This window comes from Acanthochromis polyacanthus, chromosome 18, assembly GCF_021347895.1.
Source record: "Acanthochromis polyacanthus isolate Apoly-LR-REF ecotype Palm Island chromosome 18, KAUST_Apoly_ChrSc, whole genome shotgun sequence".
In the NCBI taxonomy this organism is placed as follows: domain Eukaryota; kingdom Metazoa; phylum Chordata; class Actinopteri; family Pomacentridae; genus Acanthochromis; species Acanthochromis polyacanthus.
The window spans coordinates 2,749,489-2,774,014 of NC_067130.1; the positions used below are offsets into that span (position 1 = coordinate 2,749,489).

A 24,526-nucleotide genomic window follows, 5' to 3' on the forward strand; every position below is an offset into this window, starting at 1 on the left:
AAAGTTAAGAAAACTGAGAAAAACTGTGGCAGTTAACTACTAAAACACAAAGACTCAGTGTGATTCATTAAATATAGCTTCTATTCCTGTAGTTATAATGTGGCATCATACCCCAATTTGCCACTTAATTAGGTACAAATAATTAAAACCAATGCATAAATTAATAATGTTCACTAACAGATAAAAAGTTCCAGAGGGATGCTAATTCAATTAAGTGCTAATGTAAAGGTGCTTATAGATATTTCTAATATTTTTCCACCTTATTTGTATAAATGAGACCAGAGAGCATGAAATTACAAAACTACAGCTAGGTCAATAAGTGTTTGGATGGTTATAGAACTTTCCTAATTCTTTTGGCTTTGTATTCCTCCACAGTGGATTTAAGATGAAGCACAAATGTGTGGAGCTTCAGCTTTAATTCAAGAGCTTTAATGGTTTGTGGGGTGCAGATCCTTTGCGGTCATTAACTGGCTGAAGTCTATAAAGCGTGGACTTCACTAAATGCTGACTTTCCTCCCCGGAGATGCCAGGCCTTTAATGCTGCTGCTTGTTTGTGGGTTTTTCTGCCTTCAGTGAAGCAGAAAGAGTGTGCAGTTGGGACTATTGTTTACCTTTAGAAACTTTTAAAGTGCCTTCATTGTTTGTTTCTGGTCATTTTTGACCTGTATTGTGAAGTGTCATCTTGTCAGTTTGCAGCATTTGATTGAATCTGAGTGAAAAGATCTGAACACTTTAGAATTTATCAGTTGTCTTATCATCAATAAACACCGGTGACCTGCTTCCACTGACATCCCATAACAGATTGTGTGGTCTGCTTTAGATCATGACCCCTTCTTTTGCTTTTCCGTACTTTTGGGTACGTTTGTCTTGGTGTCATCAGTCCAAATAAGATGTTTTCTGTCGGTTTAATCCTGCCTGTGTGATCTGGAGTGTGTGGTGGTTTGCATCTTGTGGTAAACTCTCTCTGTTTATATTCATGAAGGCAGCTCTTGTCTGCAGACCTGTTCCTCTTCTTCTCGGCTTGTCTCGATGCTTCAATCATCCGCTTTAGTTGTCTTCTGTGGTTTCCAGGTGTTTTACAGTTGTTGTGCTCACTGATGCATTCCTTCTGTTTGAGAACACTGAATTGTTGACTGGGCCATCTGTCTGATAGGTTTGTTTCTATTCTCAGTCTAATGATGGACTTTAGCTTTCCAGGCTGCACATTGAACAGCTACCAAATCCAAATTCAGTGTTTAGAACCAGCTTCAGACCTTTATTTACTTAATTTGTCTTGAAATAACAGTTATTGGAAACTGTGTGGGATTGTAGAAAATAGCTGTTAATAATAACAGGCTAGGCTTGCGCTAGCCGATCGCCACAGTGCCATTGGCGCATCGTTTTGCTGGATGGCGCAGTCATTCTGAACCCTGTGATCCACAGTGGCGTTCTATTTTTCTTGTAAAAAGCAACAAAAAAGGGTTTGACTTTACTTTTTCTTAGAAACCCGAGCGATAATATAAGAAAAACAAACTTTTTCTCTCGGCAGGCGTCGGAAATGGTCGGAGCCACCCGAATCTTGATCACGCGCCCGGGTCATGACCCGCTCTCGGCCAATCACAGAAAAGCATGCTATTTTTACTGCGTGAAATCTCTGAACGGTGTGCCACAAGGCGAGTCATTTGCGATCAGGAAAAGCGAGAAAGAAAGAGGAGGTTTTTGTTGAGTTTATGCTACAGTTGTGAGATATGGTACATAGTGAGGGTTGAAGAATTGGACATAGGAGGTTTTGATCATGAACATGTTTCAGGTACAGGTTTTTAAATGGCCAAATGCATATATACATGGGAATGTGTCTTCACCCCTGACTGCCTGTTTTTACGAAAAGAACACTAAATTTGGATCTGAAAGTTTAGCAAAATGATATAGACTCACACTTTGTGATGATATTTATATTCAGGACTTAGACTTAAACATTTCACGTTGTAGGGGTGGGGGTTTGGGGGTGGGGGGTGGGGGGTTTGTCAAAGACCCCCCCCCCAAACCCCCCACCCCATCCCGAACATTCACATATATGTTTTTAAATACTTTAATTGCAGCACGAAGCAAACCAACCTGCAAGACTCCATTTTTTCCGCTATTACTGACACAGAAATTTGTGGCTTTTTGTGGCTCATTGTTATTCTTATGAGTGAGGCACAGTGGCTCTTCATTTCAAATTCCTAGTGCAAGCATAGACAGGTAATGTAATGTTTAAATTGAAGCTGAAAATCTGGACTTCAATCACATAATGATTGTTTCATCTTCAATCCGCTGTAATCGAGAACAGAGAAAAAAACATTAAAAACTGTGTCCATGTTCAAATATTTATGGACTTGGCTGATTGGCGTGTTATTCTAATAGCTACTTAACCCTGTAAGACAAAATATAGAAAAAATGAGTAAAAAATAAATAAAACAAAACAGAAAAGATAATGTGTATATATAGAAACCCAAATATAGAAAATAAAATGAGCAGAAAAATAACTGAAAAAAGCAATATATACATATACATCGAAACCCAAATAAAAAGTGTAACTAAAAAAAGTATTTTTTGCTCATTTTTTTCTATATTTCTGAATTTTTCTGCATTCTACAGAAAAAATAGCAAAAAAAGCAAAAGTTATATATATATATATATATATATATATATATATGTATCTAAATATAGAAAAATGTAAGTAAAAATTAAAATTTTATTTTTTTGCTCTTTTTTTACATTTCTGTATTTTTCTGCATTATACAGAAAAAATTGCGAAAACAATGAACAAAAATTATATATACATGTATCTAAATATAGAAAAAATTTAACTAAAAATTAAAAAATTACATTTTATTTTTGCTTAGTTTTTTTCTAAATTTTATTTAAAAAAATTGCGAAAACAATGAACAAAATTATATATACATGTATCTAAATATAGAAAAAATTTAACTAAAAATTAAATTTTATTTTTTGCTTATTTTTTTTCTAAATTTTATTAAAAAATAGCGAAAACAGTGAACAAAAATTATATATACATGTATCTAAATATAGAAAAATTTAACTAAAAATTTATTTTATTTTTTACTCAGTTTTTTTCTGCATTTTATAAAAAAATAACAAAAACAATGAGCAAATATATATATAGAAAATACTGAAAAATAAACTGATGTATTTTTTGCAATAGTGGCTTTTACAGAGTTAAACTATACGTTAAGCAGGAGATAAATAGATTAAATAGACGTTTGCAGCTTTAGTTGAGACAAATTAACAAAAAAATGAATGCACAGGTAAGTTTACTAACTTCAGCAAAACAAGATCAAAACGACACTTTAAATTCTTTTATTAAGGATTTTGTTCTTTCTGTACAGGGGTGAGGGGGTCTCTCTGTTCCAGGCTCTGTACATCGTCTGTACAACAGGAGGTCACACTTCTGATGAGGAGGCGTGTTAATTCATCTGGTGGCTTTTGGTAGAAAGCAGGTCAGAGAGTGAGGCATGGATTGATTCCTTTTTTGTTGTTTTTTACACACACACACACACACCCTCCAGACTATTTACAACAAGACGGCTGACTGGCCCTTGAGACAAATCAATAGAGACAGACCAGCTCCAACATAATTCAAATGGTTTTCACATAAAAAAAGTCTTTGAAAAGTCTTTCCAAGGAGGAAAACAACAAAGCAAAGAACCCCAAATCATCCACAAAAGAGCCGTTAAAAGGGCCATCTGGAGTTAGTTTATTTACAGTCTAATTTAAAGCAGCTTTCTGATGCTAAATCATACAGAGCTGCTGACCTTAATGAGGTCAATGCTGTAAACTCCACATGCTCTCCGTAAACTCAGAGAGACAACCGTGATGCTGCAGATTCTTCTAAAACGACAAAAGGAAACAGGAACGTCACGTTTATCCGCTTTGAATTCTTATCTGAGCTTTATGAATGAGATCTAAGCGTGTTGTGACAAGCTGGATGTCTGAAAAACATATTTTACAAAAGACCGTGTGGGAAGTTAATGGTGTTCCAGTGCAGCAGCAGCTTTAATCTTCCATTAGAAAACTTCCTGTCATCATGATTAAACGCCAGCCTCGTTCCTTTTTCTCATTTCTGCGGTTATTATTATTCATCTGCTTTTTGTTTTAATTAATTTCCCTGAAATGAATCGCACAAGTTTGGGCTGCAGAGTGGAAGGGAAATGCTGATGTAAGCTCTTTACAGCTTGAAAATAGACAAAAAGGTTCAGATTATTAACTGAGGATCTGTCAGCCGGTCTGCTAAATGAAACAAAAGATCTCAGGCTCAGTTCACAAAGAATCAATATCGGTTTGGACTCGCTTCAGACCAAAAATCATTCTCTCTTTCCATTTAAAGTCAGCTGAAATCAGACAGACTTAAAAATAAACCAACAATCAGAGCTGTCAGACTTCATCCATCCACTGTTTTATGTCCAATTAAAGCCAAGCTAGAAAGACGTCTTTAACCCTCGTGTGTCGAAATTGACCCGTTTGAAAATATGAAAAAAAAAACATATATTTTCATATTTCATATCATTCATATCAATTTCTGAACATTTTTTGGTGGAAAAAAAAGAAATGTTAAAAGTATTTCTTAAGAACATTCACAAAAAAATCAACCAAAATCCAGCGAAATTCGCTGGATTTTGGTTGATTTTTTGTGGATGTTCTTAAAGAAAATATTAAAAATATTTCTTAAGGTTGATTTTTTTTGTGCATGGTTTTAAAAGAAAATATTAGAAGTTTCACTGATATATATGTAATCACTTTAGATATTTTTTTGGAAGATTTTTACCCATTTTTAAAAATAATTTACAAGAATTTTCTTGCCAAATTTGGGGGATTTTTTTGCTGAATTTTTGGATTTTTTTCAGACAAGGAAACGTTATTTTTTGGTGCCCGTAAATGAAGACAACAGGAGGGTTAAGTAAACTTAACAGTGTCCAGATGCAGTTTTCTTTCTCACAAAAACCTTTGAATCCATTTTTATTTCCACAAGTTTTCAAGGAAATTCAAAGAGCGTCAGCACAGCTGGGTGTGACGTGATCAGAGGTAAATATAAATCCATGTGTGGTCCCATGAGATGTACAGTGTCATTAATTAAAACAACCATAAATAATAAAGCATCAACAGAAACACAGAGAACTCAAGCTTATAGTTTGTAGTGCGAGGAGTGTTCGTCTTCCGTTATGATGATGTTGTACATGGTAGTTTAGTATTTAGTACACGCGTGTGATAGCTCATCTTTATGTACAACACATCTATGATCCTCATTAGTCAACCTGCAGATTCCCGGTTATACAAAATATGTTTTATGGCTCGCTGAGATACAGTGACAAGGCTCACTTTTCACATTTGTTCGAGGGGTGTAAACTCAGGAGTACAGAAAGAAAACACAAACGGATGAAAGGCAGAAAACAAAAATGGAACACGCCTTAGAAATACACAGACAGAATGTAATCCTTCCGCTGTTATTCTACCCTTCAGGTCAGCGCTGTGAAGGCGCAGTGCCTCCGTTTGACCACTAGAGGGCATCAACAGTTAGAGTTGAAGAGGAAAAAGGCCAGAAGGCAGCAGGTTTATGTAAACAACCAGATAAAACCAGTAAATGTGGGCCCATTTCAGACACATTAAATTACAAAATGGAAAAAAAAAAAATGCTTCCGATGAGTCCCAGAGGTGTGACAGCACAAATGTGTAAATGCTTAAAATCCGCCTAACCCATTAGGATTAATGACAAAGTGGGGCTTTAAAGAGAAAAACATCCCCCCCCCAAATCGGAAACCGTTTCACACCCAATACATTCAGTTTCTCCCTTAAAAGTAAAAGTAACAGAACTTTACACTAAACAGAGAGCAGGAACGCCACACAGAGAAAGCTGGACGTCCATCTTTCATCTCCGTAATGTGGCAGAAAACGTTATATACTGGCTGGGGTGGTAAACATAGAGCTTAATGTCGGTGTTAACACTTTGAGCGAGGTGTAATGAATGAAATGTTTGCTTTGGCTGCCAGTCCATTAGATCCACCGAGCTAAAACGATGCATTACAGCAGTACTAAGAGTCTGACCTTCATGAAGGTGATATTTTTTTTTTATTTCATCCTTCCTATTTTTATCAATAGGGATATGTGAGATAATAGAACCCTCTCTGTATAATGCACCACAAACTACATCCTTGAAAGTGATCATGAGGTTGAATCAACAGCTCTCTGAAACCGTTTCAACAACACTTGTACAACAGTGTGTGTTTTTCTTCGCTCAGAATAGGCCTTTGTGAGGTGAGTACTCTCAACATGAAGCATGATCAGTCCGCCTGCAGTAAAGGCAACGAGTTCTGGTACTTTATCTGGAACAAATCAACGCATTTTCCTGTAATTTATCAACATCTAAGAGGTGAAACTCCATTGCTTTCTCTGCATGAAGACAGATTATTATCCGACTGCATTTGTTTCGGCTAGGTGTGCCTAATAAACCGGCAGCTGAGAGGAAGTTTTGCACATTTAAGTGTCACAATCTTTGCGGTTTGATTGTTTAGTGAAAGTTCAGGCAGGTTTGGTTGGAGCGGGGCTGAAACAAGCTGTAACCACCGTGTTTGAGTTCCTGTAAAGCCTCCAAATTCTCTGCAGCGACACGAAGCCGGTAATGAGTTCTTTTGAAGCGATTCTTGGTGAAAATATCTATTCTCAATAAGAGCAGAGAGGACAGTGTTGGCTTGTTTTAGTCTGTCACAGTCAGTTATTGTGGTTGTTTCTCGCTTGTCACAGCTTCGATCAACTCGGCTTCTTTTTCTGAACCCAAAAGTCCCTTTAAAAGTTTGAAGTATCTGTATGTGATGTGCATGTTTCTGTTCAGTGTGTGGGGCTGCAGCGGTTTTGAAATGAACTGGTTTGGTCCCAGTATGGACTGTAGTGGACTGCTGTCTCGTCTTGGGTTTTCATCCACAGTAATCTCTATCATCTTTTCTGCACAATCATTTCCGTGTATCTTCTTCTGTTACTAAAAGTTCTGACAGAAAACAGAGATCTTTCTTTGTTTACATCAGCCTCACTGGTGGGAATGTGACATAAAAAGCACTGGATTTCTGTTCTCTTAGCACAACAATCACCACTTCCTGGGAGTGACCTGGGGGTGTTGTTTTTGTTGTTGTGGATGATGCACGAAGCCCGAAGAGGATGTGATATCAAAACAACACATTAGAATCTGGGGGTAGAATATGTGAGCGGAGCAAAGGTGCAGCAACAGCAGCGTCTGTTTGGGTTATGTTTTGTTGTAATTGCTTTAATTTTTAGCTCATATCGGGCCCTGTGAAACAGCATCCCGCTGCACATCCACAAACACTAATCAGCACTTTCGCATTTCCGTCTCAAAATGAGGCTTGATTAAAAATGGATTTTTGCTGCCTGCTGCTCTGGACTGAACATTTATTTTACCCCAAAACTAAAAAAAAAACATCGTCTTTCCATCCTCCTCGTCTTCTTCTGTTTAGAGACTGTTTCCGAGGATCTGACTCCTGCCCAGTCGGCACTTCTTCACCCGGTCCTTCTTAAGTTCAGCTCTGAGGTCTGAAACTCCTTACAGTTCAGTTCCAAGTCCTCCTAGAGAGTCCACTACAATCGGGCCATGTCCACATCCAGCCATGGCGGCGCTTTAGGACTTCTGCTCAGCAGTGGCAGCGGGTGTGGCCAGACTCTCTGGCTTCACAATCTGGTAGGTGATCAAGTATTCTGGGTAAGCCTGAGGACACAGAACACATGAAGATGAAACTAGACACACTAGAAATCAGCCAGAGTATATTAAAGCTTCTGTCGTCATTGAGCCAAATTCCTCCAGTAACCTTTTAGTTTATTGTTATTTAACTGTCCTGAGAGGAAACTAGACCACTCTTGATTTTTTTTCAGGCTTTAGAAAATTGTGTGATGAGAAACTCGGTCCAATAGAAGCATTTTTTATTTCAAAGTTGTGATACCTATTGGCTGTTCTACGAGTGCAGATGTGTCCTTTCAGATGGCAGAACGCCTGATTCAGTGGCAGAAAAAGTTGCTGCATAACAATCCAAATAATGTAATGCAGGCTTATTAAAAAGAGTCTGACAGACAGGAAGTTACGTCCAGTAGCTACGACACTCTGGGTTTACTATTCATCTCAAGAACAGGTGAACTGTAACGTATTTTCCTTGTAGTTGTTGGTTGCGTTGTGTAACTGGATAATAATTTAGCTCCACTGCTAATAGTAGCCAAAGGGCTAATTCAGCTGCATGTTTATGTTCACATTTATGATCAAGTTTGTGTTGTCTGTTCGTATAAAGCATGAAAAGAAAGCAAAGAGCTGCATTTTCCCTTTTCTTGATTTCAGCCCACCCAGCCTTAAGTATATTAGACGAGACAGTAACTGAAGCATGGTGATGTTCAGCTGGTTGTGTGAGTCTAACATTTGAAATGAAAGAGTTTGGAATTCAGACTGTTGGATGTAGGGTTCTACAAAATTGAGATTCACATTTGTGAGTACTTGCTTAAAGAGAATCCAAACAAAACTGGATGTTTTGGGGTTTCTCTGGTAAACAAACAAACAAACAAACAAAATAACAAGGTGCTTGGAGATGACCTACACTACCGTTCAAAGGTTTGGGATCATCCAGATAATTCCATGTTCTCCATTAAACTCCCACTTTTATCCATGTGCTAACATAACTGCACAAGGGTTTTCTAATCATCAATGAGCCTTTCAGCACCATTAGCTAACACAATGTAGCATTAGAACACAGGAGTGATGGTTGCTGGAAATGTTCCTCTGTACCCCTATGGAGATATTCCATTAAAAATCAGCCGTTTACAGCTACAATAGTCATTTACCACATGAACAATGTCTACACTGGATTTATCATTTATTTAATGTCGTTTTTAAAAAAAAATGTAAGGACATTTCTAAGTGACCCTAAACTTTTGAACGGTAGCGGTTGTAGTGAATTTGTGCACTATGAATAAAACTGAATTGAAATCTTATCGAGAAAACAACTGAAAAATAACTCATCATACAATGGTTTAACAAAAACTGGCTCTCATGAGCAATAAGAGGCAGTTTCCACTTCTAAAACAGTTATGCGTACAGACCTGTTCTCCTCTGTAGATGACGTACTCTGCGTATGCCAGTCCGTTGACACTGGGTCGTCCTATAACTGAGTGGTGTCCAGGCGGGGCGTGGGCCATTTTCATCGCACTGAACTGAAGAAAAGACTTACCCAGTGTCACCCTGCAGAACAGCATCTGTCTGCAAAAACACAGAAACAACACTAACGTTCTTTTCTTCCTTTTTCCTACAGGAGAGGATCTGATTCAAGCATCAGTTGATGTCAACGTTTCAGAAACTATTCCAGGATCGTCATAGGTAGGTGTTCTTCCTCTCTGCACTGTTGGACAATAGCATGGAATGACACACAGCTATTACCTGCCACAGAATGGGAGCAGTTTGCTTCTCTAGGTGAACAAACAGAAGAAGAATAACTGTTTTTTTCTCTTTTCATTTTAAAGATCGTTCACTGAATTCAAATCGGTGCTTACCTGTGACACACATAGCAGGACCGGTCTTTGTGGGTCGGACATCCCGTTCCTCCACCGATCCCATAAACGTACTGGTTGCTTTTCGAAGAGTTCTCTGCAAAGTAGATGCCAGCGCCAAACATGCCACCGATGTAGGCGTGGCGTTCGTCGAAGCCCTTATGGATGATTGCATTGATGAAGGGAGAACCTGTAGGGGCAGCCATATAAATCAGTCACAGCAAAAACACAGAAAAAGTCTGCTTTCACACCTCCACTGGGGGGGCGCTTTCTATATATTCAGGCCTAAAATGTTCTGAAATACAAGCTGCTAACAATGATTTAAACAGTTTTAACAGTAGTGTTTCTGATGATGCACAAAAGATATAATGAAGGCCGAGTAGAGCGATCCAGATCCTGTTGAAGAGTTATCCTGGGAGATGTGGTGTTAGTTTGGTCACTGGTCATCATAGATGTTCTCTGGGATTTTCTTCTTAAGGATGTAGCACACAGAGTTTAAACTAAACTGATCTTGACTGCAGTTCAGGGTTGCGTCTCAAGCGAGCCTTGTGGTTGAAACTGAACGGAAGATTAATGAGATTCTTTCAAGCTTAAAGTGAAGCTGCAAGAGGAAAGTCGCTGCAGAGTTAATTTCAGAGCACGCAAACGGCTCAACCTTGATCTGGAAGACCAAGACTTTATTTCTGTTCGCTGACAGGAAGTGACTGAAGCTACAGGGGAGACGTGCTCCAGACTTCATTAAGACACAATCTGACACCAGCTGGACGAGTTCTGCTTAGTTTGGTGACCTTCGTCTCCACCTGGGGAATTATCAGACTGAGTGCATTTATAGTCAAATGAGCAAAAGATGTTTGATTGTAATGCAGAGCTGAAACATTTTGGGAAAATCTCAGTCAGTCTAAAGTAACTGATTGAAATGAAAAGCTAGGGAACGCTGAATGAAGGTTGTATCACATCTGTGTGCTTGTTTATATATTGTGTGTGTGTATATACAGGAGGTCCTCGGTTTATGGCGTCCTCTACTTATGGCGTTACGTCAGAACTGGTTCTGAGGAAGTAGTTGGCGAGCGGAGCAGATGAATACTGTATGCACAGTAGTAGTAGTCACACGGCGATATAGGACGGCTTTGTTTTAATTTTTTCCAGCAATTTCCTACCGAATTGTGTTTCAGTGTGAGCTAATGACTGTTTGTCTTTACTGTAGTTGTACAAATATGTAAACTGATCGATGTCATAATGCACATAACGGCTTTACATTTTCAACGGAGTTCCGACTTACAGCGAAAATCGACTTACATCACACAGTAGGAACACACACGCGCGCACACACACACACACACACACACACACACACATAGTGAGGACATCCATAGGCGTAATGCATTTCCTAGAGCCTTACCCTAACCTTAACCATCACAACTGATTGCCTAAACTTAATCCTTACCCTAACCCTAACCAAACCTCAATTCATACCTGTTCTCTAAAAACTAGTCTTCACCCTCAAACATGGCTGTTTCCAAGTGAGGACCGGCCAAAATGTCCTCACTTTGTAAAAATGTCCTCACTTTGATAGTTAAATGCAGAAAATGGTACTCACAATGTAGCAAGTACAAGAACACAAACACACACACACACACACACACACATATATATATATTGGGTTGTGGAACTCTGTTCAGCATGATGTTTTTTTGCAGTAGTTTTAAGTTCTTTTGTTTGAAGTGAACAGATAGATGTTAGATGTCAACATCTATCTATTCACTTTATGTCTGAACAAAAGAACTCAGAACTACTGCATCAATAAGAAGACATGATGAATGTTTTTGATGTTTTCTTTGTCTGCATTTGTTCTGTAATATTTTTTGATCACTTAAAGCTGTTTTATTTGATTAGGATTTTTAAAATGTGTATCTGGACAGTTATGTCTATTCCTTCATAAATGTTGATTTTACCATTTATTTTATTTGACTGATTTATTTTAGGCTCTTTTTTATGGCTTGTGCAGATATAGATCCTCAAATGGGATATTTGCCATCTTTTGTTGTAATTTTTTAAAATCTAATTAAAAGCGAATATACTGGCCTTTTGTTGTACCATACAGTTTAATGCAAAAGTAGTTGTTAATGATTGTTAATCGATTAATTGCCCTTAATTATATCAAATATATAGACAGATATGAGTGAAGATGAGGGAAATGTATGTCTGTAGTACCTGATAGCTCCACCAGATGGAGTCTCTCTGATGTAGAAGCAGACTGACTGGTTTCGCTAGCTACCTGAGGCTCATGCTAACGCTAAGCTAGGACTTTCAGATGCTGACATAGCCTGAGTACTGAGTGACTGTCAGCAGAGGGAATCTGTTAATTAGCTCATGCTGCTAACGTTCAGGAGCAGCAGGACTCTGTTTACCTGCTTCCATCAATATTACAGCTAAAGTGATGAAGTGTGTCGCTATGCTGAGTATAAATCCATTTTAGAGGTGGCAGTAAACACTGACGGATTCTTGGACTGATGAAGTTATTGCAGCAGCGTTTATGAACATCTGTTCCAGCAGAGCAGCTGTTTGCAGCAGCTGGACTATTGTTAGCTACAGCGAACAAGTCACTCCATCAATAGATCAGCTCTGAAGACATTACTAACATTATGGATTATTTATTAGGGAAGACAGCTGCTCCTTTGTTGTGTTCGGATTTTATCGGGTCAGTTGTTGATTAGCAGCCTTAAATTAAGTCTTTATGTTTTGCTATTTAATTTATAATTTAAGTATCGCGATGTTTTCTTCATTTGTCCTTCCATTTTTTTAAAATCCCTTTTAAAATGTTCACTGCTTGTAGTCCCTCTTTCTAACCTGATCTTCATCTATTTCTATCTTTTAACCAGCTTCTAATTAGCTATCCATTCTGGACATTTTTTTTATCACTTTTTCTGTTCTACCTGTCAAAGCACTTCGTGAATGTTCTTCTTAAAGGTGTTACACAAATAAAGTTATAATTAATAATTCCTCATGTAACCAGTTTTCAGTGACTACAAACTGTTTCATCAACATATGGGATGTATTTCATTCAGCTATTAATTGGTTATTGTTAACGAGGCTCACTATTGTTCAAGGATTTTACCTAAGAGTTGCATCCCAAATGCAGAAATGTGCTTCAGTGATATACTTTCACATCAAATGTTTAATTTTCTACAGGAGAGCCTAAACTTTTATAATATATATATATATATATATATATAACTGTGTATCAAAGCAGTTGAGCAGCTTTTGTAAATAAACTAAATTTGTTAGTAAATAAGAAAAATAGTAAAACATCAACACATTGAAAAAAATTCAACTACACTAAGCTGCAAATGATAATAGCACAGAGTGACTTGCGTCGGAGTTTCAGTCCTGCGGATCAATGTACGTCGATTTTCGCCGCGAGCCAGAACTCCGACGAAAATGTAAACAAAGCTAGATATCGATCAGTTCTCCATAAAGTCATGAATACCAACGACTTTCATGCATGTATGAATCATTTTACTAGAAGATAACAGAATATTGTAACAGACTGATATTGTTGTTGATGTTGAGGTTTCAATGTTTATTGTTCAGTTTCAGATTTACCTAATGTCAGTGAACATACCACATTTAGTTAGCTCACCTCTGATTGGCTGAGAGTCAGCAGTAGAGAGAGCTGGGAACAGCGGCTAATTCTGGAGCTAAGTTATGGGGTTTTTCTAGTTCTTCTGGAGCTAAGTTATGGTTTTTTCTACTTATTCTGGAGCTAAGTTATGGGGTTTTTCTAGTTCTTCTGGAGCTAAGTTATGGTTTTTTTCTACTTATTCTGGAGCTAAGTTATGGTTTTTTTCTAGTTCTTCTGGAGCTAAGTTATGGGGTTTTTCTAGTTATTCTGGAGCTAAGTTATGGGGTTTTTCTAGTTGTTCTGGAGCTAAGTTATGGGGTTTTTCTAGTTGTTCTGGAGCTAAGTTATGGGGTTTTTCTAGTTATTCTGGAGCTAAGTTATGGGGTTTTTCTAGTTGTTCTGGAGCTAAGTTATGGGGTTTTTCTAGTTATTCTGGAGCTAAGTTATGGGGTTTTTCTAGTTATTCTGGAGCTAAGTTATGGGGTTTTTCTAGTTGTTCTGGAGCTAAGTTATGGGGTTTTTCTAGTTATTCTGGAGCTAAGTTATGGGGTTTTTCTAGTTGTTCTGGAGCTAAGTTATGGGGTTTTTCTAGTTGTTCTGGCTACAGAATAAACCAGCAGAGAACCAGATAAAGTCTCACTCATTCATCACAGAGGGTCACTACAACATGTTGACCTGTTTTTACAACCTGACCCATGTTGGTCGGTGTTTCTGTTCCCAGTGTTTTATTCTGTCTAATTTCACTTCCATGCAGACGGCTTTCCTTTTCTTTCAAGCATCAGAAGAGTCTGACTGACTGGGAGCCATAATGAAGGTAAAAAGTTAGTGAATGTAGCACAATCCAAGGTGGAGTACAACCAGAGAATGGAAACAAAGCCGTCTGATAGCGCTGCAAGACGACGTATTCATCCGCTCTGCTCATCAACTAGTTCCACATAAGCAGTTCTGATGTAACGCTGTAGGTCGAGGACGTCGTAAACTGAGGACCACCTGTACATAACTTAAGGATTGCATTACACCTTCAGTGTCCATGCTGAGGAAAACCACCCACTCTCCTGTGCTTCACATGCATTTATTTACCGTGGAAGAGCATGCGCTCGTTGTGGTGGTTGTGATTCTCGTCTGCTATTTCCTTCTGCCGGTGTGCATATCGTTCCCGTAGCTTCTTGTTCACGACCTTCTGAATCTGCAGTTAGGAGAGGAGGAACAAAAGGATGAGGTATAAAAGAGGACAACACATTTACAAGTGACAGCCTTCAAGTCAGAACTCCTTATTTTCTGTCCAAAAGAGAGAAAACTGGTGAGCGTTTCAGTGCATACCTTAATGATGTTGTACCGGCTGAAGACTCCGCCTGCGTTGCCTCCATCTCGGTGTTCTCTGATCGTACTCTGTAGCTGAGGAGTAAATTATCAGACAATCCAAATCACACAGCTTCAGTAAGTTAGAGATTGTGTTAGATAAAAATACCAATGGAATGCAGTTTCCAGATTGTGTGAACTGAACACCATGCAGTGTGATTCCTACGGATCTCTGGGCAGCGTCAGCATCGGGAGAGCTGTTGATTGCTTCGGCACCCCTGGACTATTTTTATATTCAGAGAAAGACGCCGAAGTGAAATCCATCTCCGTTAAGAATCCCAACTAGTTTTCTCGTATTTTAAAAAATTCACTCGGGCTCGCCGTGCGGTTTTTCAGCCATTACAGAAGCCGTGGAGTCAGTGATGAAGCGGACCGCGGACAATCAGAGGAGATGCCCTGACGATGCCGCAGGGAAATTTAGAACAATGCAGCTGAAAATGCAAGGCATCAGCAGCGATAAAGAAATAACTGCAGCATGTGGATTTACAAAATAATGGAGCTGTTTGAAGAAAGGTGGTGTTGGTGAAGCTGGACCACATGTCACTACTTTTTCAGCTCTCCAGCAGGAATTACAGCTGAAATTACCTGTTAAATTTCTGTTAGCATCTGACGGTCCTCATTAATTTTAGCAGCTTCACACTGATATCTGCTGTCTCCTTCAATCACTGCTCCTCAGACTCACAGGAGTAATACAGTCAGCAGATATGGTTCTTCTTTCTCAGTCTGTTGTACTGAAGACACTGAATGATGCGTCTTTAGCCAGATGGTTGAAATTAGTAAAAACTAGCTGTCGTCCCGCAGAAAGTTTAAATTACCCGACTGCTAATAATTAATCCAGGTGGAGAGGTTAAAAAATAACTATCAATATCGAGTTTCTGTAGAATATTTTGATATTTATGGGTGTACAGTGGTCCCTCGTCTAATGAGAGGGTTACGCTCCACACCTCCCTGCGATAGATGAAAATCCGTGAAGCAGCGACCATATTTATTTTATTTTTATACATATTTTAAGACTTTATAAACCCTCCCCACACACTATGCTATCAGACATCTATTTTATTTCCACTTAATATTCTTTTAACATGTTTTAGTTATTTTATTTGTATATTTTTATATTGTTTTCAGTTTTTTTAGGCTAGATTTTAGGCTTATTTTACCGCAAAAATAACTAAATATTGTAGCGATCGCAGAGCTGGTCACTATGACTGAACTGCTGTGCTGCAATGCACCATGGGAGTTTGGGGTGTTGGGGGTTTGAATGTCATTACTGTGGTTTATCTTTGTGTTACAGTGTTATTGGTGTTTGTGTTTTAGTGGTTTAGTCAGTCTAGCTGGTTTGGTTAACCATTATATTGTCAGGACTGTGAGTGTGAAGTGTGTTTGATGACTTCCTGCCACATTTTTAATAGTGTACGTGTCAAAATAAAAGCATCTGCCAGCTGCAGAGTGCAGAAAAGGCAGTCATTCGTTCTCCAGTGTCGTTCTTCATCGCAGCTTGCCTCAATAATATATACATAAGAATACCTATATACCACAAAATCCTGAGATATAGAGTAAAATCAGTGAGATTGTGACATGGTGAAGGACTAGGGCTGGACCCGAATATCCCGAATATCCGTTCGCTACTGTGGTATCCGGATAGAATATGCAGCGTTACTGTCTTCCCTTCGCCTTCAGCCCACAATGGCTCATCTTGTGGTGTGATCACATAAACATATACACATATGTCTATGTGATCACCCCCTCCTCCCCCCATACGAAAATATTCGGAGCTCGTCTCTTCCCTTCGCCTTCGGCCCACTTCGGCTCATCCCGTTGTGTTCGGCTCATCTCAGCTCCTCCATTCGTGTTTGTTTCCACCACCCGAATGGCCGGGTTGCTGCCGACTCTGACGTCACGCTTCACTTCGTTGCATAAACACAAGACAAGATGCTGAAGACCTCCGCTGTTTGGGAATTCTTCAGTTTAACTGAAGACAAAATGAAGGCAAAATTTGGACCCGGGAGACCAGACCAACAGATCCGAATATTCGGGCCGTCTCCGCCTCTGCCGCCCCGCCCGTCGGACGTTACGGGGCGGATCGAATATTCGGATATTCGTCTTTAATAGGGCCCAAATATTCTGAGGCCAGAAACCACTATTCGGGCCAGCCCTACGAAGGAGCACTGTATCTCTCTAATAAATCTTTACGTACTTCCTCCTCCACAGACTGGAACTCCTTGTCGTCGGGTGCCAGGTCGATCAGCACCGTGCCCTGACTGGAGCAGTGGAATGTCAGGTAAGGGTTTGCACCTGAAAGCACACAATGAGCAAAGAATGACAGGACAAATGAAAAAGTCTCTGTGATGACAGTTGACTATGGAAGGGTCAGTTCATTTCTAATTTCTCCTGAAGACGCGCTGTATGAGGTACTAGTTGGCACGTCTCCAGTTTGGATAACCAGACTGTAGGACCAGGACAGGAGCTAAGCAGCACACGGTTGTGGATGAGGACAGCATCTAAAAACAGCCCGGCTCAGAAAATCAATGCTGGTTTAAGTGTATGATATATTTAGAATGTTTCACCACTTTACCTTGCCCTTCTGGAGAACCTGAAGCTGTTATATCCTCTCTTCAAAGCCCCCAGACTCCTCTGACAAAAACAAGAATTTTACATCGCAGAAGGAGCTGCTTTCCTACTGCTGCTTTGATCGATTATCTTGTGTTATCGTTTGCTGGTCTTAAAACACCAACGTCACGCAAAAACAGACAGACGGGCAGCTCCTTGTTCTGTAAGGTAAAAATACTGTTTTTTATCAAGGGAGTCTGGTGGACTGGAGTTGCTCATTACAAAGGATTGTCTCACAGCAAGGGAAAGCAGTGCAAATACTAAATATAACGTCAAACAAAGAAGAGAAGCTGTTCACTGCTGCACTTTCTGTCTGTTTCTCCAAACTGAGGATGTCCTGACTGAGATCTACTGTAAGCACAAAAACACTTTAGAGTGACTTAAATCGACATTATTTCTAATATCCAGCAGGGGGCGACACCTCTGGTTGTAGAAACAAGTCAGATTTTATAGAGGTCTATGAGAAAATTACTATCTGTTGCTTGATTTATTCCCTCAGTAACCATTTTTCTAATAACGTTTTGGTCTCAGTCAATGGTTTCAAGTCCCCTACAGTACAACATGATGCTTATTTGATAAATTAAGTTACATTTAGAGCAAAATAGATGATTAAACAGTGTACGTTTGATGGTAAAGCTACCTTGTAAATATTCCAGTAACGTATGAGAGGCATCATGGGGGCTGCTGTCCGTCCTTCATATACAGTCTATGGCTTTGTTATTTTTAAGATTAAGCCCTAAATAGCATTTTTAATTGTTGAAATAGCAGATATATTCAATTGTTTAATTAATGAGTTTGACCTTAAGGTGTAGAACAAACGTGTGGGTGTTTTAGAACAGCATATCTTCACCTTATCAGAATAATGTGTTTGATTGGAAATCTGACACAACTACACTATTTAAAATGAGTGTAGTTATTCATCCAATAACTAGCATTCTACTGACTGGTATTAACGGTTTATCTGATGCGTTTTTCCCTCCTGTTCTTTAACGGTATGTTTCCATTTCCTGACCTTGCTGGCCTCCCAGCAGCCGCTCGATTCCCTTGATGAGTTTGTGTCTGTGACCGTAAGCGTTGATGCCGATCTCCTTCAGCTCCTCGTGGCCCATGTCAGCCAGCACGTCGAGTGAAATCTGCCCAGACACAGCAAACGATGGTTTTTGTAAATTAACAGGAAGAGAACATTTTGTGATCATGATATGCTCCAACCACAGGGACCAGACTAAATCCAATGAGGTTTCCATGCATTTCACTGTAGAACTCTGCTAGCCTAGCCGCGCTAGACCCATGTTCTGAAGGCACAAGGGTCTAGGACCGCTCGACAGGGAGGGAGGCGGGCTATAAGGTTGTCTATCAAATCCCTCTGCAGCAATTAGGTAGGTATACAACCAATCAGCGCAACGAATAGGCTGACGTAGTTCCTAGAGCGCCGGCAGATTGTGGCTAAGTCCCATTAGCTTCACAACCAGCGGAGCCAACTGGTATATTAAGGATTTGCCATATCACATCGGCATAAGTCCAAATACGTCTTTCTTCTCAATGAAACACTTCAGTGCCGTCCTTTGTTTATCTTTCAAGTTGAATTTTAGCTTCAAATCTTTAAGGGCTGTGGCCAAAGCCGAGTCGAAAAATAACTGTTTATTGTGCGCCGGTTGTTTCTGTCAGAATCGTCGCGCCTCTGTCGTCACTTAGTTACGCCCGCCTTCTGACTCTACACTTCATGGTGATTGGTCCGGCCAGTTTTAGGAGAATCCAGCCTCGAGCCTTATGGAGGGTAACTAGACCCACCCTGGCAGAGAATTAAATTTGTTGCCGTGGGTTGTCTAGCGCGGCTAGGCTAGAACTCTGCACTAATTTAAACTAAAGACTGCATTAAAGCTGTGTCACGACAGCAGCAGGTCATTAAAATTTCAATTAATAATCATGAGTTTGGTGATCTAAGACAGGCTGCAGAGACAAAAGGTCTGAGAAATATTCATGAACAACAAGCAGCATGAAGGAAAGGTCAGTGAACGTCTGGCGGTGATCAGTCCATTGATATGCAGATTGATGGCAGAGAAGTCATGAGTTGGTTCAGGAGAGCAGAGATGAGATCCGACGTTCCTCTGCGTTCCAGTGAGCTCAGATTCAGGTGCAAATCGACACAAAAACGCAAAAATCCTCTGGGAACGTAGCGAGACGTCAGCAGAGTGGAAACCAGAAGTTGTTATGAAAACGTGTTTCCTTTAGTGAATCGCAGCAGAAGAGATATGAACTTCAGCTACACAAACCTGTTCTCTAAACAAAGTGAAACTATTTGATGTAATCACCTCAAAGTGATTCAGAGATATAAATAAATCTGTCTAGCTCTCACTTGTACCTGATGCTTCAATCTGCCAACTTCCAGTTTCTCAGTTCTGCTTAAATCATCGACTCTTTCTGTCTATTAGTTTTCAACACTAAGATTTTCTAAAAGGCAAAACTGAGAGTCTACAGCAGGAGCGTCAAACTCATTTTAGTCCAGTGACCAGTAAAATCACAGCAGAATAACCAATAAATAACAACGACTCCAAAGTTTTAGCTTTGTTTTAGTGCAAAAAATACATTCTAAAAATGTTCACATTTAAGGAATTATCTTTTTACAAAACACCATGGAACTGGAACTGAACAACACAGTATTTAACTCTATGATCAAAACGACAAAAATCAGACAAAAAACAACAAAAACAAGACAAAATATTACAAAAATGAGACACAAAATAACAAAAACGAGACACAAAAAATGAGACAAACGATATGAAACATAACAGAAAAGAGACAAAAAATTAGACAAAATAGTTACGAAGCGACAAAAACATGGACAAATGACAAAAACAAGAGAAAAAGGAAACAAAACGCCAAAAACATGAGACGAACGACAAGTCAGAAAAAAAAACAAAAAAACACGACAAAATATTACAAAAATGAGACACAAAATTACAAAAGAGCAATCTAGTATTTTACTTTATGATCCAAACAACTTGTCATGGTCTAGAAATGATTTTAAATTTATAGTTTTACTAATTTACAATCTGCAGTTAATGTCTTCTCTGGAATTTTTACACTTTGAGGGCCGGATTGGACCCTCTGGAGGACCGCTTTTGGACCACGGGCCTCATGTTGGACACCCCTGATCTACAGACACAGGCGTGACTTTAGCTAAAATGATCCCAATACCAAGACTAACTAACACTGATGCTCAGCAGGTGTGGTGTTTATAACGCTCATCATCACACTTTAGCTTGTTAGCTTACATAATTAGCTCCAAGCACAAATTACGGTTTTGGCTAAAAGAAAATAAAAAGTTAACCAGAGGTTCATTCTGAGGGGAACGTGGACGTCTGAAGTAGAAGAATAAAGATAAACACTCAGCGGTGTGCTTAAAGATATGCAGAATGACTAAAGCTGGTCTGAGGAAAGCAAAATGAGTTTGAGTTTATATCCCTGACAGAAATAAACAACTTCTCCACTGCTTCACGCCTTTCACTGTTTTCTGTCATGTTTCTCCCAGACACACAGAAACCGTGTTCGTGTACCTGCTCCCGCTGGAAGATTTCTCTGAGGTGTTCCAGCCCCAGACTCTTCAGGAACTGGTTGATGGTCATGTCGAGCAGCGCTGCAGAGACGGAACCAGAAACACGTCAGATAAACAGCTCCTGATCCAGGGCGATGTGTACGACTGAAGATGTGTGTGTGTTCGTACTTTCTCCCTCCTTCCTGTCCGACCCCGACGCTCCGTCTGCTGTGCCCGTCGCCCCGGCAACCGTGATGTCACCGAGGGGCGTGGTCAGGTTGTCTATGCTGCTGGCCGCTGACAGGCAGGACGGAGACGGAGACGGAGAGATGACCACGCCCCCCGCTGCACCTGTGCTCACCACACTGGCACTCACCTGAGGAGGAGAAGGTTTGGGTTAAAAGGACAAGAAGTCAAAATTTTAAAAAATGACCGTTAGACTTGACTTTTTACGGTGGTTAATCACCAATCAGAGTTTCGCTCTCTTACTCTGGCTGCTGGTTTTACAGCTGTCAGGAGTGGATGTTGTGCTTCCATCTCTCCTTTCAGGGTTTGTTTTAAGCACTTACATGTAAAGTAACACTTAGCTTAAGCCTTAACGCTCCTGTTGTCCTCATTTACAGGCTCCAAAAAACATTGTTTCGTTGTCTGAACAAAATTATAAAATTCAGCAAAAAATATTCACCAAATTTCTGAAAATGTGCAAAACCTTCAGGAAGAAAATTACAATTATTCCTTAAAAGTTTCCTTTAAAATTTTATTTTAAAAAAATCCCCCAAAATTTGGCAAGAAAATTGTTGTAAATATTTAATAAAAATTGCTAAAAATCTTCCTAAAAATATTTAAAGTGGTTACATATATCAGTAAAACTTCTCATACTTTCTTTGAGAACATTCACATAAAAATCAACCAAAATCCAGCAAAATTCACTGATTTTTATGTGAATGTTCTTAAACATTTTTTGAACATGTTTTTCCCACCAAAAAATGTTGAAAATGTGAAAATTTTCACAGTGAAAATATTTTTTTCCCCACATTTTCAGACTTTAAATCGGGTTAATTTTGACCCGCAGGACGACATGAGGGTTAAACTAAAATTTCAGTCCCTCTAGTGCCTTCCTGTGTGCTTCAGTATAAGCAATTTCTCTTTTTTTAAGTAATTTTTTTTACCTTTTGTTGGCTTTTTTTAGACAGATTAGTCGAGAGGCAGACAGGAAAGTAGGGAGAAGAGCTGCAGCAAAGCTATCTGGGCGCCCAGTGTAAGAAGTTTTATTTGCTGTCACGTTTAAACTCCATGTAGTCTCACTTTTCACTGCAGTTTAAAGGCGTGTACCTCTATAGAAACAGCACGAACACGCTTAACAGTAGAAAGAACTCAAAAATCTCCTCTGTGAAACGTGAGTCATAACGCCATAAATTAGAATAAAACAAAAAAGAAAGAAAAAATAGATTCAACATGTCCCACATTTTTCCAAGTGGTGACTGCATTTTATAAATACTGTCCTATGAAATATTTAGACTTTGTTTTCATACTTACTACATACACAGCCTGCAGTTCAGCTGAAACCACTAATAGTTATACGGTTATGACGAGAAGTCAGGACAAATGTTTAAAGAGGTCATGGAGAAGTGATTTTGATGAAATCTGATTTTAAGCTTTGGTTTTTTTAGATTTCTGATAGACTTCACTCAAACTTGACTTTTTCAGACCACTGGAAAGTTGAAAATTCGACCATTTGTACTATTTCTTTTACAGTTCCCAGCTCTAATGAATTGTCTACTTTTCAGGTTTTATTTTATTTTTGTTTACTTTAAGGTTCAGAGGGTTAAACCTGCCAAACAGGATCTTCACATACAAACAATTCAACTCGTCTGCAGCATTTTCATCCGTGGTTTTAATGCAAACAAGCCCACATAAACTTCTCCCTTCCAGTTTCCAGACGTGTTTGCTGCTTCTTCTAATTGCAGGCGCACATTGTGGTCTCCACAGGACGTGTTTCATTAGCTAAAAGCTCCCTGTTGTTACTGTGGGAACTCACCACGGTGGCCTGCGGTTTCAAACAGCTTGGCAGGGCGTCTGGCGGCATGGCGTCGATCAGCAGCGCTCTGATGTCATCAGCCTGAAACACAAAGACGGAATCAGAATACGTGGAGGTGTTCACACTGATGGCCCCTAAAACACAAGTCACTTTTTTTTTATTTTTGCTCACTTTAAGTTGGGATTTGAGTCATCTGTTAATTGATGGAAATTACAGCATTTGTTGGGGTTAAAAATACACACTAGTCCTTCTAGTTTTATCCTTTTTTAGCCTTTAAGTCAGAGGAGTCAAAGTCATTCTAGTTCAGGTTCCACATTCAGCCCAGTTTGATCTCCACTAATCACAGCATAATAACCTATAAATAACCACAACTGCTAATGTTTCCTTTGTTTTAGTGCAAAAAGTACATTCTGAAAGTGTTCATATTTAAGGAATGATCTTTTTACAAAACATTATGAAACACCTGAAATGTCTGAAGGAAAATAAATTTAATTTCATCAACATTCATCCTCAGTTTATCATTTCTACGTTACAACTTCCAGATCACAGAGTGTCTCCAAAAGAACCTTTTTTTGAAAAAAGCTTTTAAGGGAAACTTTCAAGGAATTATTGTAATTTTCTTCCTGAAGGTTTTGCAAATTTAAAGTTTGAAAATGGAGAAAAAAAAATATCACTTTAGGTATTTTTAGGATTTTTTTTAGATTTTTACTAATTTTTTGAAAATATTCCCAAGAATTTTCTTACCATGTTTGGGGGATTTTTTTTTTAAATGAAACATTTGAGGGAAACTTTTAAGGAATTATTGGAATTTTCTTCCTGAAGATTTTGCAAATTTTCAGAAATTTGGGGATTTTTTTGGTGTTTTTTTTCTTTTTTTTCAGACAAGGAAAGAATATTTTTTGATGCCCGTTAAATGAGGACAGCAGGAGGGTTAAAAGTGACGCTATGATGTTTACTAAACTGCAGCACAAATGACTATTATGGGATAATGCTAAATGCTAAACTACTTTTTTTTTTAACATTAAGCTAAAGTGCAGAGCCTTGTGACAGAAATCCCAGAGAAGATGGGTCATAAAATCAGTGATACCTTTGAGAAGTGCTGCCAGCAACTGGAAAAAACCTGTAAAACTTTCAGTATGAACCCAGTTTGTGTTGATTTCAGACAGGCAGGTGGATTATCGGGTTGTTTTGCTCTGGGGGTGCCGTGGAGTACAGAATGTTTCGGTTTGACGGTCAATAAATCCACCGACTGCACAGCGTTCTCTGCATCTGTCTTACTTTCCCTGTCAGCAGGTATACAGGGCTAAACTGCAGTTGTTGTTTTTCTGTTTTTTCCTCTAATCTGCAGCAGAATAGCAGACTAAGACGAGCAGCATTACAAGTGTGTGGATGTCAGCGGTGGTTCCTACAGTCCAACAGGAAGGAGGCTTATTAGGAAAGCTCATTAGGATGCAAGGAGGCAGGAAGAAGTCCAGCTACACTTCTGCCAACTTTCCTCTGAATCGTCAACTGGAACCATCCAAACATCAAATTTAAGCTGCTGGCTCATAATATATAGTCGTGGAAATTTTTTTGTGTCCTTTTTGGTGTCTCATTTTTTGTTGTTTTGTCTTATTTTTGTCGTTTTGTGTCTCGTTTTTTGTTGTTCTGTATTGTTTTTGTGGTTTTGTGTCTGTTTCTGTCATTCTGTGTCTCATTTTTGTTGATTTTGTGTCTCGTTTTTGTCGATTTCTCATTTTTTTGTTTTGTGTCTCATTTTTGTCCTTTTTGGTGTCTCGTATTTGTGTCTCATTTCTGTCATTTTGTG

At 39.1% G+C, this 24,526-nt stretch overlaps 1 protein-coding gene across 2 annotated transcripts in view; it reads right to left on the reverse strand.

The window, feature by feature from the left end:
* Window positions 1–3,323: 3,323 nt before the first annotated feature.
* The window catches only part of tnksa (tankyrase, TRF1-interacting ankyrin-related ADP-ribose polymerase a), a 156,148-nt gene continuing 134,945 nt past the window's right edge, over window positions 3,324–24,526 (reverse strand). For both annotated transcript variants that reach the window (XM_051938102.1, XM_051938103.1), the window contains 10 exons: window positions 22,720–22,800; window positions 20,871–21,057; window positions 20,704–20,783; window positions 18,162–18,282; window positions 16,737–16,834; window positions 14,504–14,578; window positions 14,264–14,369; window positions 9,565–9,751; window positions 9,118–9,274; window positions 3,324–7,744 (listed from right to left, as the gene is read on the reverse strand). In XM_051938102.1, the coding sequence (XP_051794062.1) occupies window positions 7,658–7,744; window positions 9,118–9,274; window positions 9,565–9,751; window positions 14,264–14,369; window positions 14,504–14,578; window positions 16,737–16,834; window positions 18,162–18,282; window positions 20,704–20,783; window positions 20,871–21,057; window positions 22,720–22,800 (1,179 nt within the window). In that variant the 3' untranslated portion in view covers window positions 3,324–7,657. The remainder of the gene's footprint in view (window positions 7,745–9,117; window positions 9,275–9,564; window positions 9,752–14,263; window positions 14,370–14,503; window positions 14,579–16,736; window positions 16,835–18,161; window positions 18,283–20,703; window positions 20,784–20,870; window positions 21,058–22,719; window positions 22,801–24,526) is intronic.